This window comes from Nomascus leucogenys, chromosome 15 (genome assembly GCF_006542625.1).
Source record: "Nomascus leucogenys isolate Asia chromosome 15, Asia_NLE_v1, whole genome shotgun sequence".
Taxonomy (NCBI): domain Eukaryota; kingdom Metazoa; phylum Chordata; class Mammalia; order Primates; family Hylobatidae; genus Nomascus; species Nomascus leucogenys.
In genome coordinates, this window is record NC_044395.1 from 64,878,182 (window position 1) to 64,902,818 (window position 24,637).

Genomic DNA, 24,637 nt, shown 5'->3' on the forward strand with positions numbered 1-24,637 from the left:
TCCTGAGGCTCCTCTCATCATAGCTCACTGTAGCCTCAAACTCCTGGGTTCAAGAGATCCTCCTACCTCAGCCTCCCAAGTTGCTGGGACTACAGATATGTGCCACCACACCTGACTAATTTTTGTGTTTTTTGTAGAGACAGGGTCTCCCTAGGTTGCCTAGGTTCTTTTTTTTTTAAGCTAGTCAAATTTAGCAGTGGGGGGTTATATACCAACTTTAGTGACAGTGACATTAATGAGTTCTGATAACCCACCACCATGGACACCAGCGATACCCAGACAGCTGGGAAAGCATTATTTCTGGATGTGTCTGTGAGGGTTTGCAGCAGGAGATTGGCGTGTGAGCTGGTGGACTGAGTGGCAAGTTCCACTCTCAATGTGGGAGGGCATGGAGAGGACAAAAAAGTAAGAGAAAGGCAAATTCACACTCTTTCCTGGAGCTGGGACATCCTTTTCTTACCATTGGACATTAGAACTTCAGGCTCTCAGGCTTTGAACTTAGATTTGAACTTGCGCCAGCGGCCATGAGACAGACCTGAAGTACAGACAGACCTGGACCCCCAGCTTCCACTACCACAGACCTCATGGGTAACACAGGGCATCGAGGAGGTGCTAGGTACATGCTTACTTTATTGAGTCGGGGATTTGGGGCCAAATGTCTGTAGGGCCTTCTGCTCTGGAAACTCGACTGAGAATCCCCGACCCTTTTCCCTGAGCCCCTCAGCAGGGAAAGGTAAGAGCCAAAGCCCTGCAAAGCAGCCACCTAGGAAGAAAGACAGCAAATGCAGCAGTTCAGTTCAGTTTCTCATTATAACCCATGTGCTCCCCACTGAGAGCTCTAATACCCAGCACAAACAATTCTGTCTCTCCAAGACTGTACTCTGTGATCTTGGCCTTTGTAGAGTTCCTCTTTTTTTTGGAATTAGGGGAGTGGCCGGCTCTGGACTTCCTTTAGTTAGGGTGTGTAGACAATGAGTGCTCCCTTGTGGATTGTGAAGTCAAGTGTCCCGGATCTTAGGAGCAGTGGGGAGAGACTGGTTGGCCCAAAGACCAGCAACCACTTGGCTGTGACAGTCCCTTTCTGGAGGAGCTGTGGCTGCAGCAGATCCCTGTGACTTAGTCCCAGCCCTCACAGGGCCTGCACCAGCACCAGGAGGCTCATGACCAGGGCCATGGAGAAGAAGATGCCCAGGAAGAAGCGGTCCATCACACGGGCCAGGCGCTTCCAGTCCTCATGGCAGCGCTGGGCAGCTCGGTGGCTGCGGAAGGTATTGGCAATGGTGGCTACGTGGTGCAGTAGGGCTTCCTGGCGGCACAGACATCGTAGCTCGTGGCAAGGGCCCGATGGGGGGCCAGCCCCTCCTTCAGGAGACTGGGGGCTAGGAGATAACTCAGGTGGCCTGGACTGCCCACAGGGCTCCCCTCTTTCCCGCACGCACAGGCCCCGTGCCAGGTGTCCCAGCAGGAGGGCCCTAGCCCAGGCTGGCACTGGGCGGGCACTGGGACCACAGTAATGCAGGTTCATGATAAGGATGGTGAGTGCTGTTGAGAATGTGACCATGGTCATAGTGGCCATGTAGTACTTCCCTGAAAGAGAGAGAGAAAGCCAATTGACTCAAAACAAAAGCCTGGGCCGGGCGCGGTGGCTCACGCTTGTAATCCCAGCACTTTGGGAGGCCGAGGCGGGCGAATCACGAGGTCAGGAGATCGAGACCATGGTGAAATCCCGTCTCTACTAAAAATACAAAAAAATTAGCCGGGCTTGGTGGCGGGCGCCTGTAGTCCCAGCTACTCGGAGAGGCTGAGGCAGGAGAATGGCATGAACCCGGGAGGCGGAGCTTACAGTGAGCCGAGATTGCGCCACTGCACTCCAGCCTGGACGACAGAGGGAGACTCCGTCTCAAAAACAACAACAACAACAAAAAAAACCACAAAAGCCTGTGGATCCTGAGCTTCCCAGCCACCTCTGCACAAATGGAAATAAGCCCACCATGAGGCTCTCCAGACCCTCCAAGTCCCATGGATGGAAGCACGAAGGAGGTAAGGGCCGAGTTCTCCCCATCCTTCATTCCTACACGTGGGTCATCAGAAGCTACTGCTCTCTAATTGCTCCCATCACTGCTGGAGGCTGCACTCATACACAATCCAGGACAGTCCCGCTCTCAAATAACGACGGGCATGAGCTGGGACAAGATACGAATCCTTTTTGTACAAATGGGATACCCAGAGGACCTACTTCCTAGGTTTGTGGTGACGCTTACCTGAGTTAATAAAGGTCAAGTGCTTAGGGGAGTGCCTGGCACACAGCAAGCAGTCGACAGATTTTGCCTGTTATTAGGATCTGGGGATACTGATGTTCCACCATCAAGGCCCAGTCGTGAGGGGTGTTCTCCCTGGAAGGAGCTAATCCTTTTCCCTCAGTCTCAAAATGAGGGCACATTCCCAGGACGCCCCCCTCTCACTCTCCGAAGCGGGGCCGTTCCGCAGACCCAGGCCCTGTCGCGGCCCTGCCCTGGGGGGATCCCAGCGCATCGTCAGGTCCCACCGCGCCCCCGCTACTCACCGATCAGCGGCACGCTCTCGGCCGGCGGCATGCTCTCGGCCAGCAGCAGCTGGAAGACGGTGAGCGCCAGCAGCACGGTGACGCCCAGCGACACCTTCTCGCCTGAGTCGGCGGGCAGGTGGAAGGCGAGCGGCGCAAGCAGCGAGATGAGCACGCAGGGCAGCAGCAGGTTGCACACGTAGGCGGCGGCGCGGCGGCGCAGCAGCAGCGTGAAGGTGACGTCGGGGTAGGGCTCGGAGCAGCAGCCGTAGGTGAGCACGCGCCGCCGCGCCGGCATGCCCAGCACGCGCCACTCCACGTTCTCCACGAAGTCCGCCAGGCTGGCGGCAGCGCCGCGCGGCCGCACATCCAGCTGGTGCCCGCCGTGAGTCCAGGAGCCGAACGTCAGGCCGCAGCGCTGGGCGTCGAACGGGAAGGCCGCTACATCCACGCGGCACGAGCTGCGCGTGATGGCCGGCGCGTCCCAGCGCACGGCACCATCGTGGCGCAGGACCACGTTGGTGCTGGCGGAGCCTGGAGGCTGTGCGTCCGCTCTGCGGGCAGGCGGGGCGAGGCTCACCCAGGCTGTCCAGCCGGAGGAGCAGCCCCGGAGGCCGGGAGCCCAGGGTAGACCCCCAGGGGCTGAAAGAAACCAAAACATCTCCCCAGAATATTGAGGCTCGTTAAGTTCGAGACACTCACGACGCAGGGGAGCACCTTGCCCCAGCGTCTGCTGGCCTGATGGCAGGACATCAGCCCTTCCTTGCTGGAGTCAGCACTTGCTTATCCAAAGGGCACCAGAAGAATGAATCTGGAAACAGATTTTACTCTCTTTCCACATTTTCCTGCCTTTTAAAGGCTGGAACTGCTGTCCTTTGTCTTGCCACTATTTATAACTTACTGGCTCTTTCTTGAATTTCTATTTAAGCAAGGCCCATAAGCCACTGCCTTCAGAGAGAAATACTTTTGAACTAAGGCCTTTCCCATGATGGGTACAGCAGATTAATAAACTTCTGCTGTGGCCGGGTGTAGTGGCTCACGCCTGTAATCCCAGCACTTTGGGAGGCTGAGGTGGGCGGATCACGAGGTCAGGAGATCAAGACCACCCTGGCTAACACGGTGAAACCCCGTCTCTACTAAAAATACAAAAAATTAGCTGGGCGTGGTGGCGGGCGCCTGTAGTCCCAGTTACTTGGGAGGTTGAGGCAGGAGAATGGCGTGAACCCGGGAGGCGGAGCTTGCAGTGAGCCGAGATTGCGCCACTGCACTCCAGCCTGGGCGACAGAGCAAGACTGCGTCTCAAATAAATAAATAAATAAACTTCTGCTTGTTTTTCTTTCGTTAATTTGACTCTTGTTTTCAGAACAAAGCAACACAGAGGGTGGAGTGCACCTAGAGAGACCCGCTGCCTTTCAAGGCCTGGAAGTGGTGGCGCCTGAAGGGCCCAGAAGGGACACAGATGTAGCCAGAGGATGTATAAAAAGGCCTCTGCAGAACCCAGAGGTAGCTCCGGGACACACAGTGACTTCCCTTGGGGGACATCTGCAAAACTGTTAGAGGGGCCCCAGAGAAAATATGCAGAGTTATGTGCTGGCTGGGAGACACGGAACTGGTCAAGGAGACATAAAGCAGTGTTCTAGAGGGCTATGTCCTGGAGGAAAGAGACCCTTAGACAGGCTCCTGGGGGAGCCCTGAGAGACTCAGAGCTAAAAGTGTGCCCTAGAGAGGCCCTTGTGATCCAGATATCTGCCCTGGACCACACAGCAGGTTCCCAGGAGACGTTCAGCCTGGGCTGGCCTGGGATAGCCTAAAGTGGGGGTGCCATGGAGGGGCTGAGTGCCTGGCAGCTTAGAAGGGTCCTGGGGAAAAGCTTCCAGGGCAGCGTGGCAACCACGTTATGTGGTAGGGAGAGGGGATCACTACACCCCCACGGCTAAGGGCAAGTCTAGAGAGGGGTAAGACAGCGGAGGGGCCCAGATAGGCAGTACTTGTTATAGAGTACGATGTCTGGCCGCCATACAAGACTGCTGGGGATGCGGATGGCATCCAGGCCACCATAGGCATTGGGGTCCCATTGTAGGTAGGCATCTGTCCACTCCTGCCGTATCCACAGATACAGGGTCAGCACCTGGTTCCGTTCATCCTAGTGGGGGCAGGGAATGGCAGAGATGTGGACATGTATATGCATATCCTGCCCTGTCTGTGCACACTCCCCTGCAGGGCTCTGGTCAGCATCCACAAACCTGACTTGTCCATACCGTCCAGTTCCCACCCAGACCTGACCTTGCCATGTGACCTTAGTGGGCTCTTTTCTGCCCCTGTTTCCTCAGCAGTTATATGGGGTGAGAATCCCTGCTTAGCAGGGATTCAGTAAGTTCAGGTGAGCAAAATGTTGGGCACAAGGTAGGCACCCAACACTCAGTACCCAATAGTCAGTACCCAACAGTTTGTAACTGCTACCTTTGTTAATATTAACATTTACAGAAAAGGAATTCCATGGAGAAGAATCCCAGTCTCTCACCCCCTCATTTCTTGACACTGTGACAGGTAAGACTCCAGAGCTGTACCACCACCACAACGCACCATGTCGATGATCTGGGACAGTGTCACCTCCAGGGTCACATTCAGAGTCTGGTCTGTGTCTGCCACAGGTCTCAGGGCACTTGTGTAGTTGGCAAAAAGGTCACGGAACAGCTTGAGAGCCAGCCGGCCCTCAGCTCCCAGGCACTCTGGAGGGTCAGTAAGGAGGGTTGTCCATCCCAGGCCCTAGTCCCAGGGCCTCTGCTCACACCCTCCACTCCCAGGGCTGGGGCCCTGTCCTTATGAGTATCCTCCTGGTGTCTGCCCTCTCTTGCTGTAGCTGTGGCTCTAGTTCCTCCCTGGCCTGCCTGCAGGGTCACATGAGATAAAGGCCATGGAGAGAATTGGTACTATCTTCTGGCGCCAGGCTGACAAATTTCTCCTCCACCCTTCCCTTTTCAAGGACCTGGAGTCTGCCTGCCTCTCCACAAATGCTAGAGGGACCCAACTAAGCCACAAGAGTCCAGACTTTCATGCAGGGATTCTGAACCCCACTGCTCTGCCTCCTCCAGTATCTCTCAAACCTGTTTCCACTTCTCCATCTCAAGCTAGTTTCTTCAAAACTTCTGATGCGATGGAACACTCCCTCATTCTGAAAACACACTTCCCCAGGCTTTGCTGACACACATTTTCCTCAATCCCTGACCTAAATATTGTTCCCATGAATCCTGTCCTTGGCTCCCTTCTTTTTCTTCATCCCAGATTTTTCTCCTGAGCTCCAGACCCCAATAGAGTACAGTCCACTCCTGAGTTTCCCACAGGCACCTTCAACTCTGAGGGTCCAAAATATGAACTCGCTTCCTCCCTCCATGCTCTGAAACCTGCTTCCTATCCCATGTTCCCTATCTCAGCAAATAGCACGCCCTCAGCTGCAATAGTGACCTCAGTTGGAAATCTGGGAATTATCCCTCCCTTCTCCCTCTGCTGCCTCCTCCTCGGGGAATCCAGTTAATCTCCAGATCCTGTCAGATCATTCAAATCCTCCAGGTTTTGCTGAACGTCGTCTTGAGTCTACCCTCTTCCCTCCATGCCAGGCCCCTCCCTTCACTCTCTCCCTTTCCCCAAAGGCTCACCTTCTCCTACCCCTCTCATGCCCACAGACCACGCTTTTAAGCATGCACATCTGACCGGGCTAGTATGCTGCTGAAACCTTTCAATGCTCCCCATCATCTGCAGGAGAAAGACCTGGCCTGGCCGGCAGGCCCTTCAACATCTGGCCCCTCTGATTTTCCCAGCCCTGTCTCTGGAAGCTCCCCACTCATTGTTTCCACCCTAGCCAGTCAAGTCTCCTCTCACGCACTTCAGCACCCCTCTCCTCCACACTCCCCGAATAGAGAGCTTGTTCTCAGAACAAGTACTGAGGAGAAACACAAGAGAGACTACATGGAAAGGGATTTTGGGAGAACAGGAATAGTAGCACCACCAGGAGAGGCCAGGGCTGGTGTACTGAGCTTCATACCTGCAGGGAGTAGAAACAGAAGCAGAAGGCCCAGGCTGAGGTGGTGGCTCCGGAGCCCCATGACCCTGGCACTGCAAGAGGGGGGGCAGGTCTCTGGATGTGAGGCCTCCTGGCCAGACCTAGGGCAAAATTAGGCCCAGTTGGCAAGGATGGTGTGGACAGTACCTAGAAGTCAAAAGTAAGACTGAGATCTCTGGCGGGTCCAGCCACCCTCCAGGGAGCCCTGCAGCCCCTCCAGTCTTCTGATCCTCCAATTTGTGCCTGCCCCTGGATTTTAGTACTTGGTCTTTCTTCTTCTCTGCTGGTCCTTGCCTCTTCTGGCCTCTGCCTCTGCCCTTTCCTATGCTCCCCACCTGCTTTGCCTTTCACTCTGTTTCTGCTTCCTTCTCTTTCCCTCTGTAACTTTCTTGGTCTCTCTGCCTCCCTGACTCTGATCATCCCCTGCCCGCCTCTTTCCACTCTCTCTCCCTTTCTCCTACTTCTGTTTCATCCCTCATTCCTTCCTTCGTCCATTCCCCACACCTGGACTCTAGATGGGCCTGCTGCTCTCTCAGCAGAACAGGGACCAGGGACTTCCTTGATCAGCCCAGAGTCGTCTGAGGCACAGGACCGAAGCCCCTCCCTCTTTGCCCTTTCATTAGCTTAATTACACCTGTGCCCATGACAACAGAGCAATGGAAACTGATACCTCGGGCCTCTGGAGCTTGAATTATTCAAACTCTGTAAAGCAGCACACAAAATCAGCTCAGGCCCATCCTGGGGGTTGGAGAGTACAGGTATGCTGGGTCAGGTATGTGGAAGACCAGGGCTTAGGAATGTGAGGGGCCAGGGTCAGTGGATGGATAACTGTCCTCTCATCTTAGCCACCATTGCCTGAATTCTGGAGGTGGAGGTTCGTCTTAGACCTGCAGCTCTCCTTGCAGTGCGGGACTAGATACTCCAGGCTAGGCACTTTGGGTCAAGCAAGCCCTTCCCTCCTGGTGGGAGTAGTGCTGAGCCTCAGGCCACTCCAGATGACCCAATGGAGCAGAAGATGGAGCCCACATCCTCTCCTCACACTCCCTGCAGTCATTCCCATCTGAGCCTCAGTTTTTTCACCTTGCCCACTGTGGGCAGTGTGGGAGAGCAGGGCAAGCATTCAGTCACTTTCAGCCCTGTCTTATGAGCGCTCTCACCTGGGTAAGATATTTAAACTCTCTGGGTTTCTGTTTTCTCAATCTGGTAATGGGATTAACAGTACTCATCTTGAAAATTGCAAGGATTTAAATGAGATAACCTGATAGTGCAAGGCACTGTCTAGCATGGTGCCTAAGGTACAGCAGGTCATCAACAATGTTTACACTGTGGTCCCAGTAAGGTAGCCAGGCTATCCTCAAGTCACAGGTATTTATCATGCAGAGTTTTGATTATTTTTGTTCAAGCTGACCAGTTGCCTGACCAACAGCAGCACATACTTCCCTGGCAATCACATCCACAGCCATGACTTTGGGCATTGTGGATATGCCAGTGATTCCCTGCTCTTTCTCCACCCCAGTCCCCTCTCCTAGGTACTCTGCTTTATCTCCAACCACCTTCCTAACATCCCCCTCTGGATGTCACACAAGCATTTCACATCATTTCAAATTGAAGCCTCAGAAATCCAACATTCACTTATTCAAGCTAGTAGAGGGGAACTGTCCTTAACTTGTTAAAGAACAACTACCAAAAAACCCTACAGCCATCCTCCCACCTCAGCCTCCTGAATAGCTGAATAGCTGGAACTAAAGGTGCACACCACCCAGCTAATTTTTGTTCATTTTTTGAGACGAGGTCTCCCCATGTTGCCTAGGCTGGTGTTAAACCCCTGGGCTCAAGGGTTTCTCCCTCCTCAGCCTCCCGAGGTGCTGGGATTACAGGCATGAGCCATCGTGCCCAACCAATACATGGTTTAACAAATCCTTCGGAAAGCCTAAGAAATGAACATTTAAAGCAGAAATTAATAGGTAATAGAGAACTCCAGTAAAATTGATTAGTAAGTCTAAGGACTGGTTATTTGAATAACAAAAAATCTGGAACAATTTTCTGGAAATACAAATTAACAAAACTGAGCTAAAGATGAAACATCTAAAAAGAGCAGATACTCTGCAGGCCTTTGCTTAATTATTCCAATATTTAATTCTCCAGACCTCTGTTAACTTTAGATTCTGTTCTTTGGGCTCTGTTGAGAAAATAAGTTATTTGAATGTTGTAGATTCCACAGATCTATCGAACGTTGAGGTAACTGGTTCCTGTTTTATGTTTTTGAGAATTTTTTTTTGCAATTAAAACTTTTTTTTACTATTTCAACGGGATTTTGGAATGTGGAAGAGATTGTTCAGGCCGGGCGCAGTGGCTCACATCTGTAATCCCAGCACTTTGGGAGGCCGAGGCAGGCTTATCACGAGGTCAGGAGATCGAGACCATCCTGGCTAACATGGTGAAACCCCGTCTCTACTAAAAACACACAAAAAAATGAGCCGGGCGTGGTGGTGGGTGCCTGTGGTCCTAGCTACTTGGGAGGCTGACGAAGGAGAATGGCATGAACCCGGGAGCTGGAGCTTGCAGATTGCGCCCCACTGCACTCTGGCCTGGGAGACAGAGCAAGACTCTGTCTCAAAAAAAAAAAAAAAAAAAAGAGATTGTTCATCACCCTTATCTTGAACTGGAAGTTGATATTCTCTTTTATGCACAACATGGCTTCTATGATAAACCTTTGATTTAGAACCTTTTTTTTTCTTGCTCTGTTGCCCAGGCTGGAGTGCGGTGGCACAATCATGGCTCGCTGCAGCCTTCAACTCCTGGGCTCAAGTGATCCTCTTGCCACAGCCTCTTGAGTAGCTGGGACTACGTACACACACCACCATGCCCAACTAATTTATTTTTTTTTAGAGACAAGAGTCTTATGTTGCCTGGGGTGGTCTTCAACTCTTGGCCTCAAACGATCCTCCCACCTTGGTCTCCCGAAGTGCTGGGATTACAGGTGTGAGCCACCACTCCTGGCCCACAATTCCTAACACTGCTAAGAGCTAACCATTTCTGTAGCATACTCACTTTTTGAAACATTCGTCTGGTAAGGAAACCAGGTCAGGAGTTCTTTGCTGGAAGTCCAACTATGTCCTGTGACTCACTCAGGTTCACATAGTGAGTCAGTAGTGGAGGGGATTCCAGCTGAGTAACCCTTGTCCTGAGGCATCTAAGTTAAATGGAAGTTCCAGACAACAGAGCTGACCCACTCTGCTTTCTCTTTTTCTGAGACAGTCTCGCTGTTGCCCAGGCTGGAGTGCAGTGGCGCGATCTCAGCTCACTGCAGGCTCCGCCCCCCGGGGTTCACGCCATTCTCCTGCCTCAGCCTCCCGAGTAGCTGGGACTACAGGCGCCTGCCACCTCGCCCGGCTAATTTTTTGTATTTTTAGTAGAGACGGGGTTTCACTGTGTTAGCCAGGATGGTCTCGATCTCCTGACCTCATGATCCGCCCGCCTCTGCCTCCCAAAGTGCTGGGATTACAGGCGTGAGCCACCGCGCCCGGCCCCCCGTCTGCTTTCTCATCCCTGAATTCCTGAAAGTCTCAGAAGTCTTCGGTCTCATCTTTTTTTTTTTTTTTTTGAGACGGAGTCTCGCTCTGTCGCCCAGGCTGGAGTGCAGTGGCACAATCTCGGCTCACTGCAAGCTCCGCCTCCTGGGTTCACACCATTCTCCTGCCTCAGCCTCTCCGAACAGCTGGGACTACAGACACCCGCCACCAAGCCCGGCTAATTTTTTTGTATTTTTAGTAGAGATGGGGTTTCACCGTGGTCTCGATCTCCTGACCTCGTGATCCGCCCACCTCGGCCTCCCAAAGTGCTGGGATTACAAGCGTGAGCCACCGCGCCTGGCCTGGTCTAATCTTAATTGGAATTTGCTCACATCTTCAGCTTGACAAATCAAAGTAAGACCTGGAATAGTACTCATGCTACTCAATTGATTCCTCTTGAAAATAGCCCTGTGTGAAGTAACATCAGGAATCATTATCCCCTTTACAAAAGGGAATCTGATTTAGAAAGGTGAAGTGCCACTCAAGGTTTAAAAACAAAACCACTAAAGTAGAAGACCAAGGAGGCTTTGCTCTTCTATTGGGCAATTTGAGACCCGGGAATCTATGTGCATAAATATATGTATAGCAATCAGTATTAATCAATAATCAACTCCCTTGCCCCTAAATTTCCCCTTATAAATCTAGCCTTTAGGCTAATCTGTCTCAGTTTAGCACCAAATTGTTCTCTTTAACCCATGGCCTGTCTCCATTTAGAAGGCAAATTCAAAAACAGGCTAAATCAAACAAGGCCACCATAAAGGTCCTCAGGGTAAGAAGGCTCAAAAATACAAAGGGAAAGCCAATACCAAGAATGCTATAAACATTTTATTTATTTATTTAAGAAAGTAGCTTCAGAAAAAGAGGAAAATATCTAGATCATTTATTTATACATATATATATTTTTTAATAAAAACCTTTTACATAATCTTCATGCATAAAGACCCAGGTGTGGCCATATTGCCTGAGATAGCCCTAACACCAGCTATCTCATGCCATTACCTGGGGCTCCCTATAGCTGTCAGCAGTGTAGCAAAGGCCCTCTGCCTGCCCCTAACGCCCAACTCCATGCCTGCCTCAGTCATGGTTTGTTTTTGCTTCTGGAAGGGGTAGATGGAGGGTGGGAAATGCTTTAGAGCTAACATGGGATGAACAGGGAGGGTTACCCAACCTGCCATTTTTTATCCAAACTCTTTAGGCAAATCCAGACAGAGTCTCAGCACGACGACTGAAAACCAGGGACCAAACCAAACTCTGGGAGCTTCCCATAGACATGTCACATGTGACCAAGGGCTCCTGCACATAGTAGTAGCAAAGGTATGGTGTTCATAGAACACTAAAGGCAGGAACAAAAACAGCCCTGAAGATCAATCCCTCCATGGCAGGCATTCATTTCTGCCCTAAGTGTGTCAGAAAGATCCCGTTTTGTTTCCTAACTCAGGCCAACCCTCCTTTGCCTCCAAAATTCAATGTTAACTAACCAATTACTTAAGAGATGGATCCCTCTTCCTTCTGTGGATAGTTCATCTGTTAAGGATCCAGTATCACCTATCTCACTCCTCCTAAGGAGTCCTAGTATAAAAGGGCCAGGGTAGGAGTAGGGTAGCTGGTTGGCACTGAGGGTCACAAGATCCAGAATGGCTAGGGATGAAAAAGGATTCCCTGGTTCTTTGGGGGATTCTGCCAAAGGAGCTTTATTGTCCATTTTTTAAAAGGAAAAACACTGAATGGTCTTGAGGATGGTAAAAGGAGAATTGTCTCCTCTTCTGAGTTCCAGAAGCCCTTATGCTATGTTCAGTATTAAGAAAAGCCCTGAACAAGTGGAGGATGCTGCTTGTGGCAGCAGGGAGGGAGGGTAGATGCCACGGCCAACCCAGAGAATGGCAAACAGTGCCAATCCAAACAAGGCAGGGAACCTCTGTGTGGTGAGTGTGAACGGGCATGTGAGTGTGATGCAAAGAGCCTGGGGGTCACAGGCTCCCAACAGCCAGTTCTCGCAGATAGGACTGGGTAAGGCTGCGCAGTTCGTCCATGGCATAGTCCTCAGGCATGGGGAGCCGGCCAATGTGGGGAGCCAAGAGGCGCAAAGGGACTCGCTGAGGGTCTGGTGTTGAGTCGGAGGTTCTATCAGGAGCATGATGCAGACTCAGCACCACCCGCAGCAGGTTGGCTACACGTTTGGCCATGTCTAGAGAGAAAAACTAGAGTTAAGCACTGAGCATGGGTCTGGAGAAGGGTGGTAGGCACTGAGGGTGGGGTGTAATAATCATAAAAACAGGAAGCAAGAAGGCAGAAAGAGTGGAGGTTAGAGGCTTACCTGACTGAGCTAGGCGATCTTTAGCACTGTAACACTGAATCTGCTCTATCCGACTGCAAAGTGAAGTCACTTTGATGTGTAACTGCTCCAGGTCATAACCTGAGCAATCCACCTACAAAGAAGCACAGAAGCCAATTAATCCAAGGGGAGTTCCTATCACTCCAATCCCACCTATAGACTCTACACAAAACCTTGAAACAACAGTGAGGTGAGGGAGTGGAAAATCCAAGATGATGACACAGGGCCAAGCCACCACCATCTAGTGGAGGACAAGGCACTAATTATGCAGTAATAGCCAAGAGGAAGGTAACAGCTACCTAGCCTTGGACTAGGAAAAGTCTTGAGATCCCAAACTATACAGCAAGCTTTAATAACACAGCACCAAAAATCAAGATAACTTGGGTTCAGAGAGATGGTATGACTTCTTAAGAGCACACAGGAAGTAAAAAATGCAGCCAGAACCAACATTTAATTTAGGTCCCCTGACTCCAAGTTTATAGCCTTTTCTAAAACACCAAAAAAGCTGTGTGCAGGGGGGCGGGAGAATCAAGAGCAAGACGAGTTATTTGCTCTCATGAAACTGACAGAAAATAAATAAAACACAAAACAGTAATAAATCCTGAAAAACCACAAACCATGTAGATAATTTAAACAGGTGGATGTGGCAGAGAGAAACTGGATAGCTACTTGCGACTGGAGGACCAAGAGAGGCTTCTTTAAGGAGGTCATATTTAAGTTGAGACCTGAATAACAAGGAGAGAGCTCAGCTTTCCAGGCAAAGAGAAGACAGCTAAAACTCCCAAAGGTGGGAATTCAAAGGAGATTTACGTGGTGACACGTGGGGTAAGGAGGAGAAGCAGAACAAGATAATACTAGAGAGGTTTTATGAAACATAGGTTTTTTTTTTTTTTTTTTGGAGAAGGGGGGTCTCACTATGTTGCTCAGGCTGGTCTCAAGCAATCCTCCTGCCTCAGCCTCCCAAAGTGCTAGGATTACAGTCATGCACCACCACATCCAGCTATGTGCTGGCACATTGATAGTACTCTTTGCTTAATCCCTACACTTATCAAGCTACAGTAATTGCTGCTTTACTTGTATATATCTCCCCCATAAAATCATTATTTTGGTAAGGGCAAAACACATACTGTTTACCTTTATATTCCCCAAACCCACTACAGTGCTTGGCACACAGTGAGTTCTCCATAATAGGTTGTGTGAATGAATTACTCAATATTCAATGAGTAAGTGGTTTCTTCAAGTGATTATTTAGAAATGATGCTCTTGATTCATACTAAAAGTACAGCAAACATTGAATTATGCCTATTATGTGCCAGGCACTGTACTAGGAGTTGGAACTTCGATGAGGATAATAATAGATAACAATTATTAAGCATTTAGTAGAGGCCAAGGTCAGGAGTTTGAGACCAGCCTGGCCAACATGGTGAAACCTTGTCTCTACTAAAATCCAAAAAAAAAACCAAAACCCCAAAAAAACAAAAGTTGGGTGTGGTGGCACACACCTGTAATCCCAGCTACTGGGGAGGCTGAGGCAGGAGAATTGTTTGAAGCTGGGAGATGGACGATGCTGTGAGCTGAGATTGTGCCACTGCCCTCCAGCCTGGGTGACAGAGCAAAACTCTGCCTCAAAAAAATAAAAAATAATAATAAAAAAAGGCATTTAGTACATGAAAGGTACTACGTTAAACACTTTATGTAGATTTTGTTTAATCTTTGTGAAAATCTGTCAGATATGAGCCATAATCTGTACTACTGTCTACCCCACCCACCTTTTTCTTTCAGACGAGAGACAAAGGAGGTAGTTAACTTGCTCAAGATTACATAGCCAGTGAATTTGGAAACCACGAATTGAATCTATGAGTCTGATTCCAGAACTTGAGCTATTAACCTCTATACTCTATTGCCTGTAACCTTAAAAGACCTTCCCAAAAGGGGCTTATAGCAACCTGGAAATATGAATAAGTAACTACGACATGGTCTGACAGGTGCGCTATTAGAATAATATACTAAGTATCTTGGTAGTAAGAAAGTGCAATTAACTATTTTTGGGGGAAAAGCAGGGAGAAGTAGGGGTAACAGCAACCTAGATCTTAAAGGATGAGTTTAAGTGTGCTAGGTAAAGTGTGGAACATAATATGGTTTGTTAGAAACACCAGAAGTAATTTAGTGTGAGTATAGCAGGCCAGCAAGGCTGGAATGTGGAATAAGAGTGGTAGGAGTAAGGCAGGAAAGGTAAAAGCCTCTAAAAGGATTTGAATCCTATATTTATTATAATGAGTTTGGTTTTTGCGCCATAAGCAAGCAGTGGAGACTCATTTTACGACTACAAAGACTGACCTTAAGGCTGCGTGCAGGTGTGCGGTAGCTCATGCCTGTAATCCCAGCACTTTGGGAGGCCAAAGTGGGCCGATCACTTGAGGCCAGGAATTCAAGACCAGCCTGGCCAATGTGGTGAAACACTATCTCTACTAAAAATACAAAAGTTAGCTGGGTGTGGTGGCACACACCGTATAGTCCCAGCTACTTGGGAGGCTGGGGCATGAGAATCACTTAAGACTGGGAGGCAGAGGTTGCAGTGAGCCACGATCACACCACTGCACTCCAGCCTGGATGACAGAGCAAGACTCTGTTTCAAAAAAAAAAAAAAAAAAAAAAAAAAATTGACCCAAGACATTTTAATGAAGACTTTAAAAACCATATTTGCAATTTTAAAACATGCCTAATGATGTGTGAAACAGCTATCCTCATCAAATCTCCATTCTTACTTTATCTCTCATATTTGGGCTTCTCACTCAAACTAGGACTGAACAAGGGGAAGAGACTGTCTATGGACAAGCCTCAAGAATGTCTATTGCACATACTAGTTGGTAATCAACATAAAATAGCATTTTTAAGTTTCGATACAACTGTCAAAATGGTTATATCAAACGAGCTTCAGCAAGATGCCTGCTTTGACAGGGCTATCTCTGTCAATGCGTTCTCAAGTGTATACTAAGGCCTTGTGAGGTCTCTAAAGATTTAAGGGCCTGAGAAAAGGAAAATCAGGCAGCAGTTTCAGGATCTCAGGTACCTGCTGTATATGGTGGAGCATTTCAATGACTCTAATATAGTCCAGGTAAACAAGCCCAGATGTTTCCCAATCCTGAATTAGGCTGCTGCGCTCTGGAGGTGCCAGGTCTTCCAAGAACCCCTTCAGGTAGTCATAGTTCTCATTAATGATGGCATCTGAAGAAACAAAGTGTTGAGCACAATGTCTGCACAAGTGCATAGTTTCCAAAAGTACAGAAGACATGGCAGGAAGACAGAAAGGAAGGAGAAATAATGTTGGCTGGACTTCAGAATTAAAAGCACATACAGGCATACCTCAGAGATACTGTGGGTTTCATTTCAGACCACCATAATAAAGCAAGTATCACAATAAAATCACAAATTTTTTGGTTTTCCAGTGCATATAAATGTTTACACTATACCACTGTCACTTATTAAGTGTGCAAGAGCATTATGTCTAAAAAACCAATATACATACCTTAATTTAAAAATATTTTATTGCTAAAAATGTTAATCACTTGAGCCTTCAGCAAGTCATCTTTCTGCTGGTGGACGGTCTTTCCTTGATGCTGATGGCTGCTGACTGATCAGGGTGTTGGCTGCTGAAGGTTGGGATGGCTATGCTAATTTCTTAAGATAACTGAAGTCAGTTATTTCAAACCCAGCTGCTGCTTTATCAACTAAGCTTAAGTAATATTCCAAATCCTTTGCTGACACTTCAACAATGTTCACAGCATCTTCACCAGGAGTAGATTCCATCTCAAGAAACCACTTTCTTCGCTTGTCTATAAAGCAAACTCATGAGTGACACCAGTTCAGTCACATCTTCAGGCTCCACTTCTAATTCTAGTTATCTTGCTGTTTCCATCACATCTGCAGGTACTTCCCCCACGAAAGTCTTGAACCCTTCAAACTCATCCATGAGGGCTGGATTCAATACCTTCCATACTCCTGTTATTTAATGTTGATATTTTGACCTCCTTCCATGAATCACAAATGTTTTTTGTGTTTTTTAGTTGGGGTCTCGCTCTCTCACTCAGGCTGGAGTACAGTGGTGCGATCTTGGCTCATTGCCACTTCTGCCTCGCAGGCTCAAGTGATCCTCCCTTCCACCTCAGCCTCCCGAATAGCTGGGACCACAGGTGTGTGCCACCAGGCCCAGCTAATTTTTTTCTACTTTTGGTACAGATGGGGCTTCACCATATTGCCCAACCTAATCTCGAACTACTGAGCTCAAGAGATCCACTCATCTTGGCCCCCCAAAGTGCTGGGATTACAGGTATGAGCCACCGTGCCTGGCCTACAAATATATCTACAATGGTAAATCCTTTCCAGAAGGTTTTTCATTTACTTTCCCAGATCCATCAGAGGAATCACTATCTACATGGCAGCTATAGTCTTATGAAATGTATTTCTTAAATAATAAGGCTTGAAAGCTGAATTACTCCTTGGCCCGTGGGTTGCAGACTAGATGTGTTAACAGACATAAAAACAACATTAATCTCCTTGTACATCTTCATCAGAGCTCTTGGCTGACTAGGTGCATCATCAATGAGCAGTAATATTTTGAAAGAAATATTTTTTTTTTTTTCTGAGCAGGTTTCAACAGTGGGCTTAAAGTATTCAGTAAACTGAGCTATAAACAGATGTGCTGCCATCCAGGCTTTGTTTTTCCATTTATAGAGCACAGGCAGAGTAGATTCAGCATAATTCTTAAGGGCCCTAGGATTTTTAGAATGGTGAATGAGCACTGGCTTCTACTTAACATCACCAGCTGAATTAGCCCTAAAGAGAGAGTTAACTTGTCCTTTGAAGCTTTGAAGCCAGGCATTGACTTCTCTTCTCTAGCTATGAAAGTCCTTGGTGGCATCTTCTTTCAATACAAGGCAGTTTCATCTACACTGAAAATCTGTTGTTTAGTGAAGCCATCTTCATCAATGATCTTAGCTAGATCTTCTGGGTAACTTGCTGTAGCTTCTCCATCAGCACTTGCTGCTTCACCTTGCACTTTAATGTGACGGAAAGAGAGCATCTTTCCTTAAACTTCATGAAGCAACTTCTGCTAGCTTCAAACTTTTCTTCTGCAGCTTCCTCACCTCTCTCAGCAGTTCACTGGAGTGGCACTTTAAATTTCCTTCAAGAACTTTCCTTTAACACAACTTGGCTGTTTGGCAAAGAGGCTTATCTTTTGGCCTATCTTGGCTTTCAACATGCTTCTCTCTGTACACCTGATCACTTCAAGCTTTTGTTTAAAGTTACAGTTGTGCCACTCTTCCTTTCACTTGAACATATTTAGAGGCCACTGTAGGGTTATTAACTGGCCTAATTTCACTATTGTTGGGTCTTAGGAAATAGGAAGGCCCGAAGAGAGGGAAAGAGATGGGGATGGCCAGTTGATGGAGCAGCCAGAATATGCACTTTTATCAACTGACCATCTTATATGGATGCAGTTGGTGGCACCCCAAAACAAAACAGCAATATCAGATTGCTAATCACAGATCACCATAACAGATATAATAATGAAAAAGTCTGAAATAATGTGAGAACCACCAAAATGGGAAACAGAGACAGACATGAAATAAACATATGTTGGAAAAATGGTGCTAATATACTTGCTCTGTGCAGAGTTTTCCAAACCTTTAATTTGCAAAAAATGTAGTATCTGCAAAGTACAACAAAATGAGGTATGCCTGTATTCTGAAATTCTCCAATGGAAAATATGAAGAATTTCTAGTTTCAGGCCTTAAGGAGATTATTTCTGGTGTTGTTGGAGAAAATTCTCATAAGTAAACAAATTAAAATAATAATAATATTAGCACACATCAAGGATATTTCTGGGAAATGATAACAATATTGCTATCTATCCCTGCTCCTCTAGCGCCTTATCCTGGCTAAGCCTCTTCTGCAGAGAGCTTTTGCAAAGTGTGATTTGATTCAAGATGGCCATGTCCTACATTGAGTCTTATTTCCAGTCTGACCCCATCATGGAGGTTCAGAAGTTGGAAGAATCTGGGATGATTCCAGGAGATGTGGAACGCAGCACTCACCAGAAGCTAAGTGTCGGATGATGAGCTTGTGGCAGCGGTTCCAGTGCCCAGCCTTAAATAAACAAAGGGCCTCTAAGTGCTTGTCAGATTCCAGGTGTGCTCGCACAGCTTTGGCCTCGTGAATCCATTCGGCAGGTACACAGAGCTTCTGGGTAAGGAAAGTCTCTTTAGCCCAAGATTCAGGGGTCTCCAACAGCTGGCAGTGCCGGGTAAGCAGCTCTCGAACAGCCTTCTCACGTATGCTATAGGGAGAGATAAGCTAGAATAAATCCCATCCTCATTCATGGAGAAGGCTGCCCCAGGCAGCTTAGAGTGGCCCTTGGGGCAGTCTCTTAAACTGCAGGTGTTTTTTTTTTGATGGCGTTTCACTCTTGTTGCCCAGGCTGGAGTGCAATGGTGTGATCTTGGCTCACCGCAAATTCCACCTCCCAGGTTCAAGTGATTCTCCTGCCTCAGCCTCCCAAGTAGCTGGGATTACAGGTATGTGCCACCACACCCAGCTAATTTTGTATTTTTAGTAGAGGCAGGGTTTCTCCATGTTGGTTGGGTTGGTCTGGAACTCACAACCTCAGGTGATCCACCTGCCTCAGCTTTCCAAAGTGCTAGGATTACAGGCATGAGCCACCACACTTGGCCTAAACTATGGGTCTTGATCACTTTAAGCTTCACTAAAAAATCAAAGGTGATCACACCAGTATTAATTTTTAAAAATAACAGCATTGGCCAGGCACAGTGCCTCACGCCTGTAATCCCAGCACTTTGGGAGGTTGAGGTGGGTGGATCACATGAGGTCAGGAGTTCAAGACCAGGCTGGCCAACATGGTGAAACCCCGTCTCTGCTAAAAACAAAAAAAAAAATTAGCTGGGCGTGGTGGCAGGCGTCTGTAATCCCAGCTACTCGGGAAGCTGAGGCAGGAGAATCGCTTGAACCCGGGAGGCAGAGGTTGCAGTGAGCCGAGATCATGCTATTGCACTCCAGCCTGGGCGACAAGAGAGAAACTCCATCTCAAAACAAAACAAAACAAAACAAAAAAAACACATAGCATTAATTTTAAAAAATAAAGTATCTTCATGTTCAAAAAGTTGGGGCTCGGCCGGGCGCAGTGGCTCACGCCTGTAATCCCAGCACTTTGGCAGGCCGAGGCGGGCAGATCACGAGGTCAAGTCATTTAATTTCAGATCAAAACTATTCTCATTGTGGACTCTTTTCTGAATTCCTAAGCTTTTCAATGACTTCCACTGTCATCACAACTGCCTCCTTTTTTATATTCTTTTTCAGGAAACAAGATCTGCTTCTCCATAGTCAACTCTGAAACATTAGTCATCCTATCAAGCCAGTCTTTTACCATGTGAAATCCTTTATGACTGTGTTTAAATAAACTTAAAAAAATAGACTGGGGTCATTTCATTCCCTGTTAAGGGGGAAGAAGAGAAACTGCTTAAAGAAAGAGAAATTGCTTAAGTCTTAATAAGGCTATGCTAGATGCTTTATACTTTTACTCTTTTTAATTTCACAATAACCTTTAAATAGAAACTAATGTTATGCTTTTACAGGCCAAAAAAAAAAAGGCTTAGAGAGTTAGAGAGTATCTTTATCCAAAGTCAAAAGTAAGCTTTACCCTAGGTCAAAGTGAGTACGTGGTAGATCTAGAATTTAGACCCAATTTCCTTCCACACCATGCAACACAACAGTACAGCATAATGGTAAGAGCACAGACTCTGGACGAAAAGTTGGAAACCTCACTCTGCCATTTACTAGCTGTGTGACCTTGGACAAAAGTTAAGCTCTGTGTCTTGGGTTACTGATCTGTAAAACAGAGATAATAACAGTGTCTATCTCATAGGTCATAATGAACATAAAACAGTTAATATATATGGTGTAGAATATAAATGTGTAAAAGCACTTCAAGTACTACATAAATGTTCATTTTTTTTGTAATTACTGTAATACCATACTGCTATCATTAAGAAAAATCTCCAGCCTTATCTTGTTCAAACTGTAGTGAAAAGGCATTTCTCCAACTCTCTTTAAGGACAGAGAATCAAAACATATATACCTAAGCACAAGGCTGTGTTAATAAATACAATACTATCAAGCTTAAGGGGTGGGTCAGTGACAAGGGATGACCAGACAAAAAGCAAGCCAGTGGACAGAGAAAAAGCAGGGACCTTTTTGCTAACCCATTACTTCCCTGCCATGGAGTCACTGAGGCAGCTCAGCCAGCACTATTTCTGTGTAATTCCTAAAAATGCCACATTCACCTGAATCTGGGATTCAGAAAAGAGCCTATGATGAGGAGAATAGTTCTGATCTGAAATTAAATGACTAGTTTTTTGGCCCAGGCATAATGCTATTGTCCCATCTGGGCATATCCTCTCATTTCCACTTCATTATTTCCTATTCCAATTTTACAGGTTCTTTGACTCTTACCTCTATGAAGAATTTCTCTGATCAATGCAGTTCACAGAGATCTTTTTTTCTCAGACTGCTAAGAGACTTTGTGATAAATATTATAATTTGGCACTTAATCAAAGGAAGTCTCAGTTTTAACTGGTTTACATGAATACAGAAACAGTCTGGGCTATGGGTTTAACTACCTTGAGGTTTATCACAACGCTGGCTCTAACACACATTCTACACAATTACTTGCTAAACTGAGATCTGAAAGACTGTGATTACTTTGGAAATGCCCTGTAGTGCGAGATGTACCCAGTGGGTTCAACGGCTTCTCACTCACCATGAGTTGTCAATGTGCAGGAGGACAAAGATGGCCCACTCCCAGAGCCCCTCACTTTCTAGCTGGCCAGCATAACTGGCCTGTAGCACACCTTCACACTGCGCTGAGAGATGGGTGTAGTTAAGAGCCCTCAGCACTTCCCACAAGTGCCAGCTTAGGCGGTAGTCCAAAGGATCTGCTGTTATGCTTCGAGGCTCCAGCAGCTGGTTGAGATCATAATGTCTGCAAAGAATGTGCTGAGAGTCAACATACACAGCCAGGAGACGGCCTGTACTGATATGTCAACTGTTCTGCTTATATCTAAGACAATAAAAGAACCTGAGGGTAAAAGCGTTATAGGCCTTCTCTCCCTCTGAGCCTATGTTTTATCAATCTATCTCTGGGTTCAGCCAGACTTTAGATCCTACAAAGAAACAAGGCACCTCCTCTTCTAAGGCTGTGTGATCTAACAGGTTTGCTGGTAATGGTTTGGCGTATCTATTTTAGCATCCTGATACAGGGAATCTTCACAGTTCTCACCCTTCCATTCCTTCATTATAATGTCATTACTTTTTTTTTTTTGAGACGGAGTCTCAAAATACCCATTTCTGGTATTTTGAAGTATCCTTTTCTTTGACATATTTAAAACTGCACATATCTAGAGTACACAATTTTGATGAGCTTTAACATATGTAGACACCTGTAAAACCACCATCACGATCAAGAAAATAAATAGAGCAGGGCGCGGTGGCTCACGCCTGTAATCCCAACACATTGGAAGGCTGAGGTGGGCGGATCACTTGAGGTCAGAAGAGTTTGAGACCAGCCTGGCCCAGATGGTGAAACTCTTGTCTCTACTACAAATACAAAAATTAGCCAGGCATGGTAGTGCATGCCTGTATTCCTGGCTACTCAGGAGGCTGAGGCACAAGAATTGCTTGAACCCAGGAGGCAGAGGCTGTGGTGAGGTGAGATCATACCACTGCACTGTGACAAGAGTGAAACTCCATCTCAAAATAATAATAATGATGATGACTCAATTGTAACCTCAACCTCCTGGGCTCATGAGATCCTCTCACTTCAGCCTCCTAAGCAGCTGGGACTACAGGTGCATGCCACCATGCCCACCCAATTTAAGAAATTTATTTTCATAGAGATGGGCTCTCATTATATTGCCCAGGTTGGTCTTGAGCTCCTGGGCTCAAGTGATCGTCCCACTTCAGCCTCACAAACTGCTGGGATTATAGGCATGACGCACCATACCTGGCCTGCTTTCTTATTACTGAATTTTCAGAGTTCTTGATGTATTCTTGGATATAAGTTCTCTATCAGATCTACGAATTGCAAGTATTTTCTCCCAATCTATGGTTTACCTTTTCATTCTCTTAATAGTCTTTCTATGAGAAGTAGTTTTGAAATTTTGTTGAAGAACAATTTACCAATGTTTTTCTCTTATGAATTGTGTTATTTAGTGTCCACTTAAGAAATCTTTTGCCTAACCTACAGTTGCAAAAATTTTCTGCTTTGTTTTCTTCTAGAAGGTTTATAGTTAAGTTGAAATTTAGGTTTGTAATCCATTACGAGCTGGATAAACAATAGAGATAACCAATGAAGCCAGAAGGTGGTTCTTTGAAAAGGTCAATATGATTGCTAAACTCTAGGAACACCAACCAAGAAAAAAAGAGGACGCAATCATTGAATACAAATTACCAATATCAAAAAGAAAGAGATGTTGTTAAAGATCCTACAGATACTTAAAATGGTTAACAAGGAAATGTTATTAGTAACTTGATGCTAATAAATTTTGTGACTTTAGGCCGGGTGCGGTGGCTCATGCCTGTAATCCCAGCACTTTGGGAGGCCAAGGCGGGCGGATCACGAGGTCAGGAGATCGAGACCATCTTGGCTAACAAAACAAGGCTGGATGCAATGGCTCACGCCTGTAATAGACATTTTAGCAAAGATGTATCGATGGTAAATAAGCACATGACAAAGTGTTCAACATCATTAGACATTAGGGAAATGCAAATGAAACAATGAGAATTTCCAACATGGGAAGATGAAAAAGTTCTGGAGAGGGTGGTGATGATTGTATAGCAATGTGAATATACTTAATGCCACTAAACAGTATGCTTAAAATGGTTAAAACAGTAAATCTGGCCGGGTGCGGTGGCTCATGCCTGTAATCCCAGCACTTTGGGAGGCTGAGGTGGGCAGATCACTTGAGGTCAGGAGATCCAGACCATCCTGGCTAACATGGTGAAACCCCATCTGTACTAAAAATACAAAAAATTAGCCAGGCGTGGTGGCAGGCACCTGTATTCCCAGCTACTCGGGAGGCTAAGGCAGGAGAATGGCATGAACCCGGGAGGCAGAGCTTGCAGTGAGCCGAGACTGCACCACTGCACTCCAGCCTGAGTGACTGAGTGAGACTCTGTCTCAAAAAAAAAAAAAAAAAAAAAAAAAAGCAGGCTTAAAATAATTATAACCCAATAGCCATAAAATGGAACACAAGTGGCTATAAAAAAGAATAATGCCAGCCAGGCACTGTGGCTCACACCTGTAATCCCAGCACTTTGGGAGGCTGAGGTGGTAGGATTACCTGAGGTCAGGAGTTCCAGACCAGCCTGGCCAACATGGTGAAACCCCGTTTCTATTAAAAATCCAAAAAAAAAAAAAAAAAAAAAAAAAAAGCCTGGCCTGCATTTTTTTTTTCTTTTTTCTTTTTTTTTTTTTGAGACAGAGTCTTGTTTCATCACCCAGACTGGACTGCAGTGGCGTGATCTTGACTCACTGCAACCTCCAACTCCCAGGTTCAACTGATTTTCCTGCCTCAGCCTCCTAGGTAGCTGAGATTACAGGTGCCTACCACACACCCGGCTAATTTTCGTATTTTTAGTAGAGATGGGGTTTCACCACGTTGGCCAGGCTGATCTCAAACTCCCTGACATCAAGTGATCCACCCGCCTCAGCCTCCCAAAGTGCTGGGATTACAGGCGTGAGCCAGCGTGCCCGGCTGTCTGCATTTTTTTTTTATTTTTTTATTTTTGAGATGGAGTCTCGCTGTGTTGCCCAGGCTGGAGTGCAGTGGCGTGATCTCTGCTCACTGCAAGCTCTGCCTCCCGGGTTCACGTCATTCTCCTGCCTCAGCCTCCCGAGTAGCTGGGACTACAGGCGTCCGCCACCACACCCAGCTAATTTTTTTGTATTTTTAGTAGAGACAGGGTTTCACCGTGTTAGCCACGATGGTCTTGATCTCCTGACCTTGTGATTCGCACACCTCGGCCTCCAAAAGTGCTGGGACTACAGGCGTGAGCCACCG

The 24,637-nt window shown here is 46.9% G+C and overlaps 2 protein-coding genes across 5 annotated transcripts in view; both read right to left on the reverse strand.

Annotated features, from left to right (window-relative positions):
* Window positions 1–610: 610 nt before the first annotated feature.
* Window positions 611–6,714, reverse strand: CHRNA10 (cholinergic receptor nicotinic alpha 10 subunit). Of its 2 annotated transcripts, none has more exons than XM_030794629.1 (5): window positions 6,582–6,714; window positions 5,064–5,271; window positions 4,531–4,685; window positions 2,564–3,096; window positions 611–1,587 (listed from the first exon to the last, which is right to left on the reverse strand). In XM_030794629.1, exons 4-5 carry the CDS (start codon window positions 2,838–2,840, stop codon window positions 1,130–1,132), a joined length of 735 nt encoding a protein of 244 aa, XP_030650489.1. In that variant the 5' UTR covers window positions 2,841–3,096; window positions 4,531–4,685; window positions 5,064–5,271; window positions 6,582–6,714; the 3' UTR covers window positions 611–1,129. The 2 variants fall into 2 exon arrangements, with proteins under 2 accessions (XP_030650489.1, XP_003254840.1); XM_003254792.4 differs by having other exon boundaries at window positions 5,126–5,271; window positions 6,582–6,678.
* A 4,260-nt stretch (window positions 6,715–10,974) lies between these two features.
* Window positions 10,975–24,637, reverse strand: part of NUP98 (nucleoporin 98) — a 126,105-nt gene continuing 112,442 nt past the window's right edge. For 2 of the 3 annotated variants that reach the window (XM_030794632.1, XM_030794630.1), the window contains exons 29-33: window positions 21,337–21,558; window positions 18,599–18,840; window positions 15,574–15,728; window positions 12,486–12,597; window positions 10,975–12,356 (exon numbers count right to left, since the gene is read on the reverse strand). In XM_030794632.1, the coding sequence (XP_030650492.1) occupies window positions 12,139–12,356; window positions 12,486–12,597; window positions 15,574–15,728; window positions 18,599–18,840; window positions 21,337–21,558 (949 nt within the window). In that variant the 3' untranslated portion in view covers window positions 10,975–12,138. The remainder of the gene's footprint in view (window positions 12,357–12,485; window positions 12,598–15,573; window positions 15,729–18,598; window positions 18,841–21,336; window positions 21,559–24,637) is intronic. The other variant, XM_030794631.1, reaches the window with a different exon arrangement.

Bases quoted from the DNA above. Each gene is read 5' to 3' on its own strand.
- CHRNA10 (XM_003254792.4), bottom strand. From the start codon at position 6,642: ATGGGGCTCCGGAGCCACCACCTCAGCCTGGGCCTTCTGCTTCTGTTT. The intron at 5,272-6,581 runs GTATGAAGCTCA...CTGACCCTCCAG, and splicing joins TCTGTTTCTACTCCCTGCAG to AGTGCCTGGGAGCTGAGGGC. The intron at 4,686-5,125 runs GTGCGTTGTGGT...TGCCCCCACTAG, and splicing joins TGTCCCAGATCATCGACATG to GATGAACGGAACCAGGTGCT.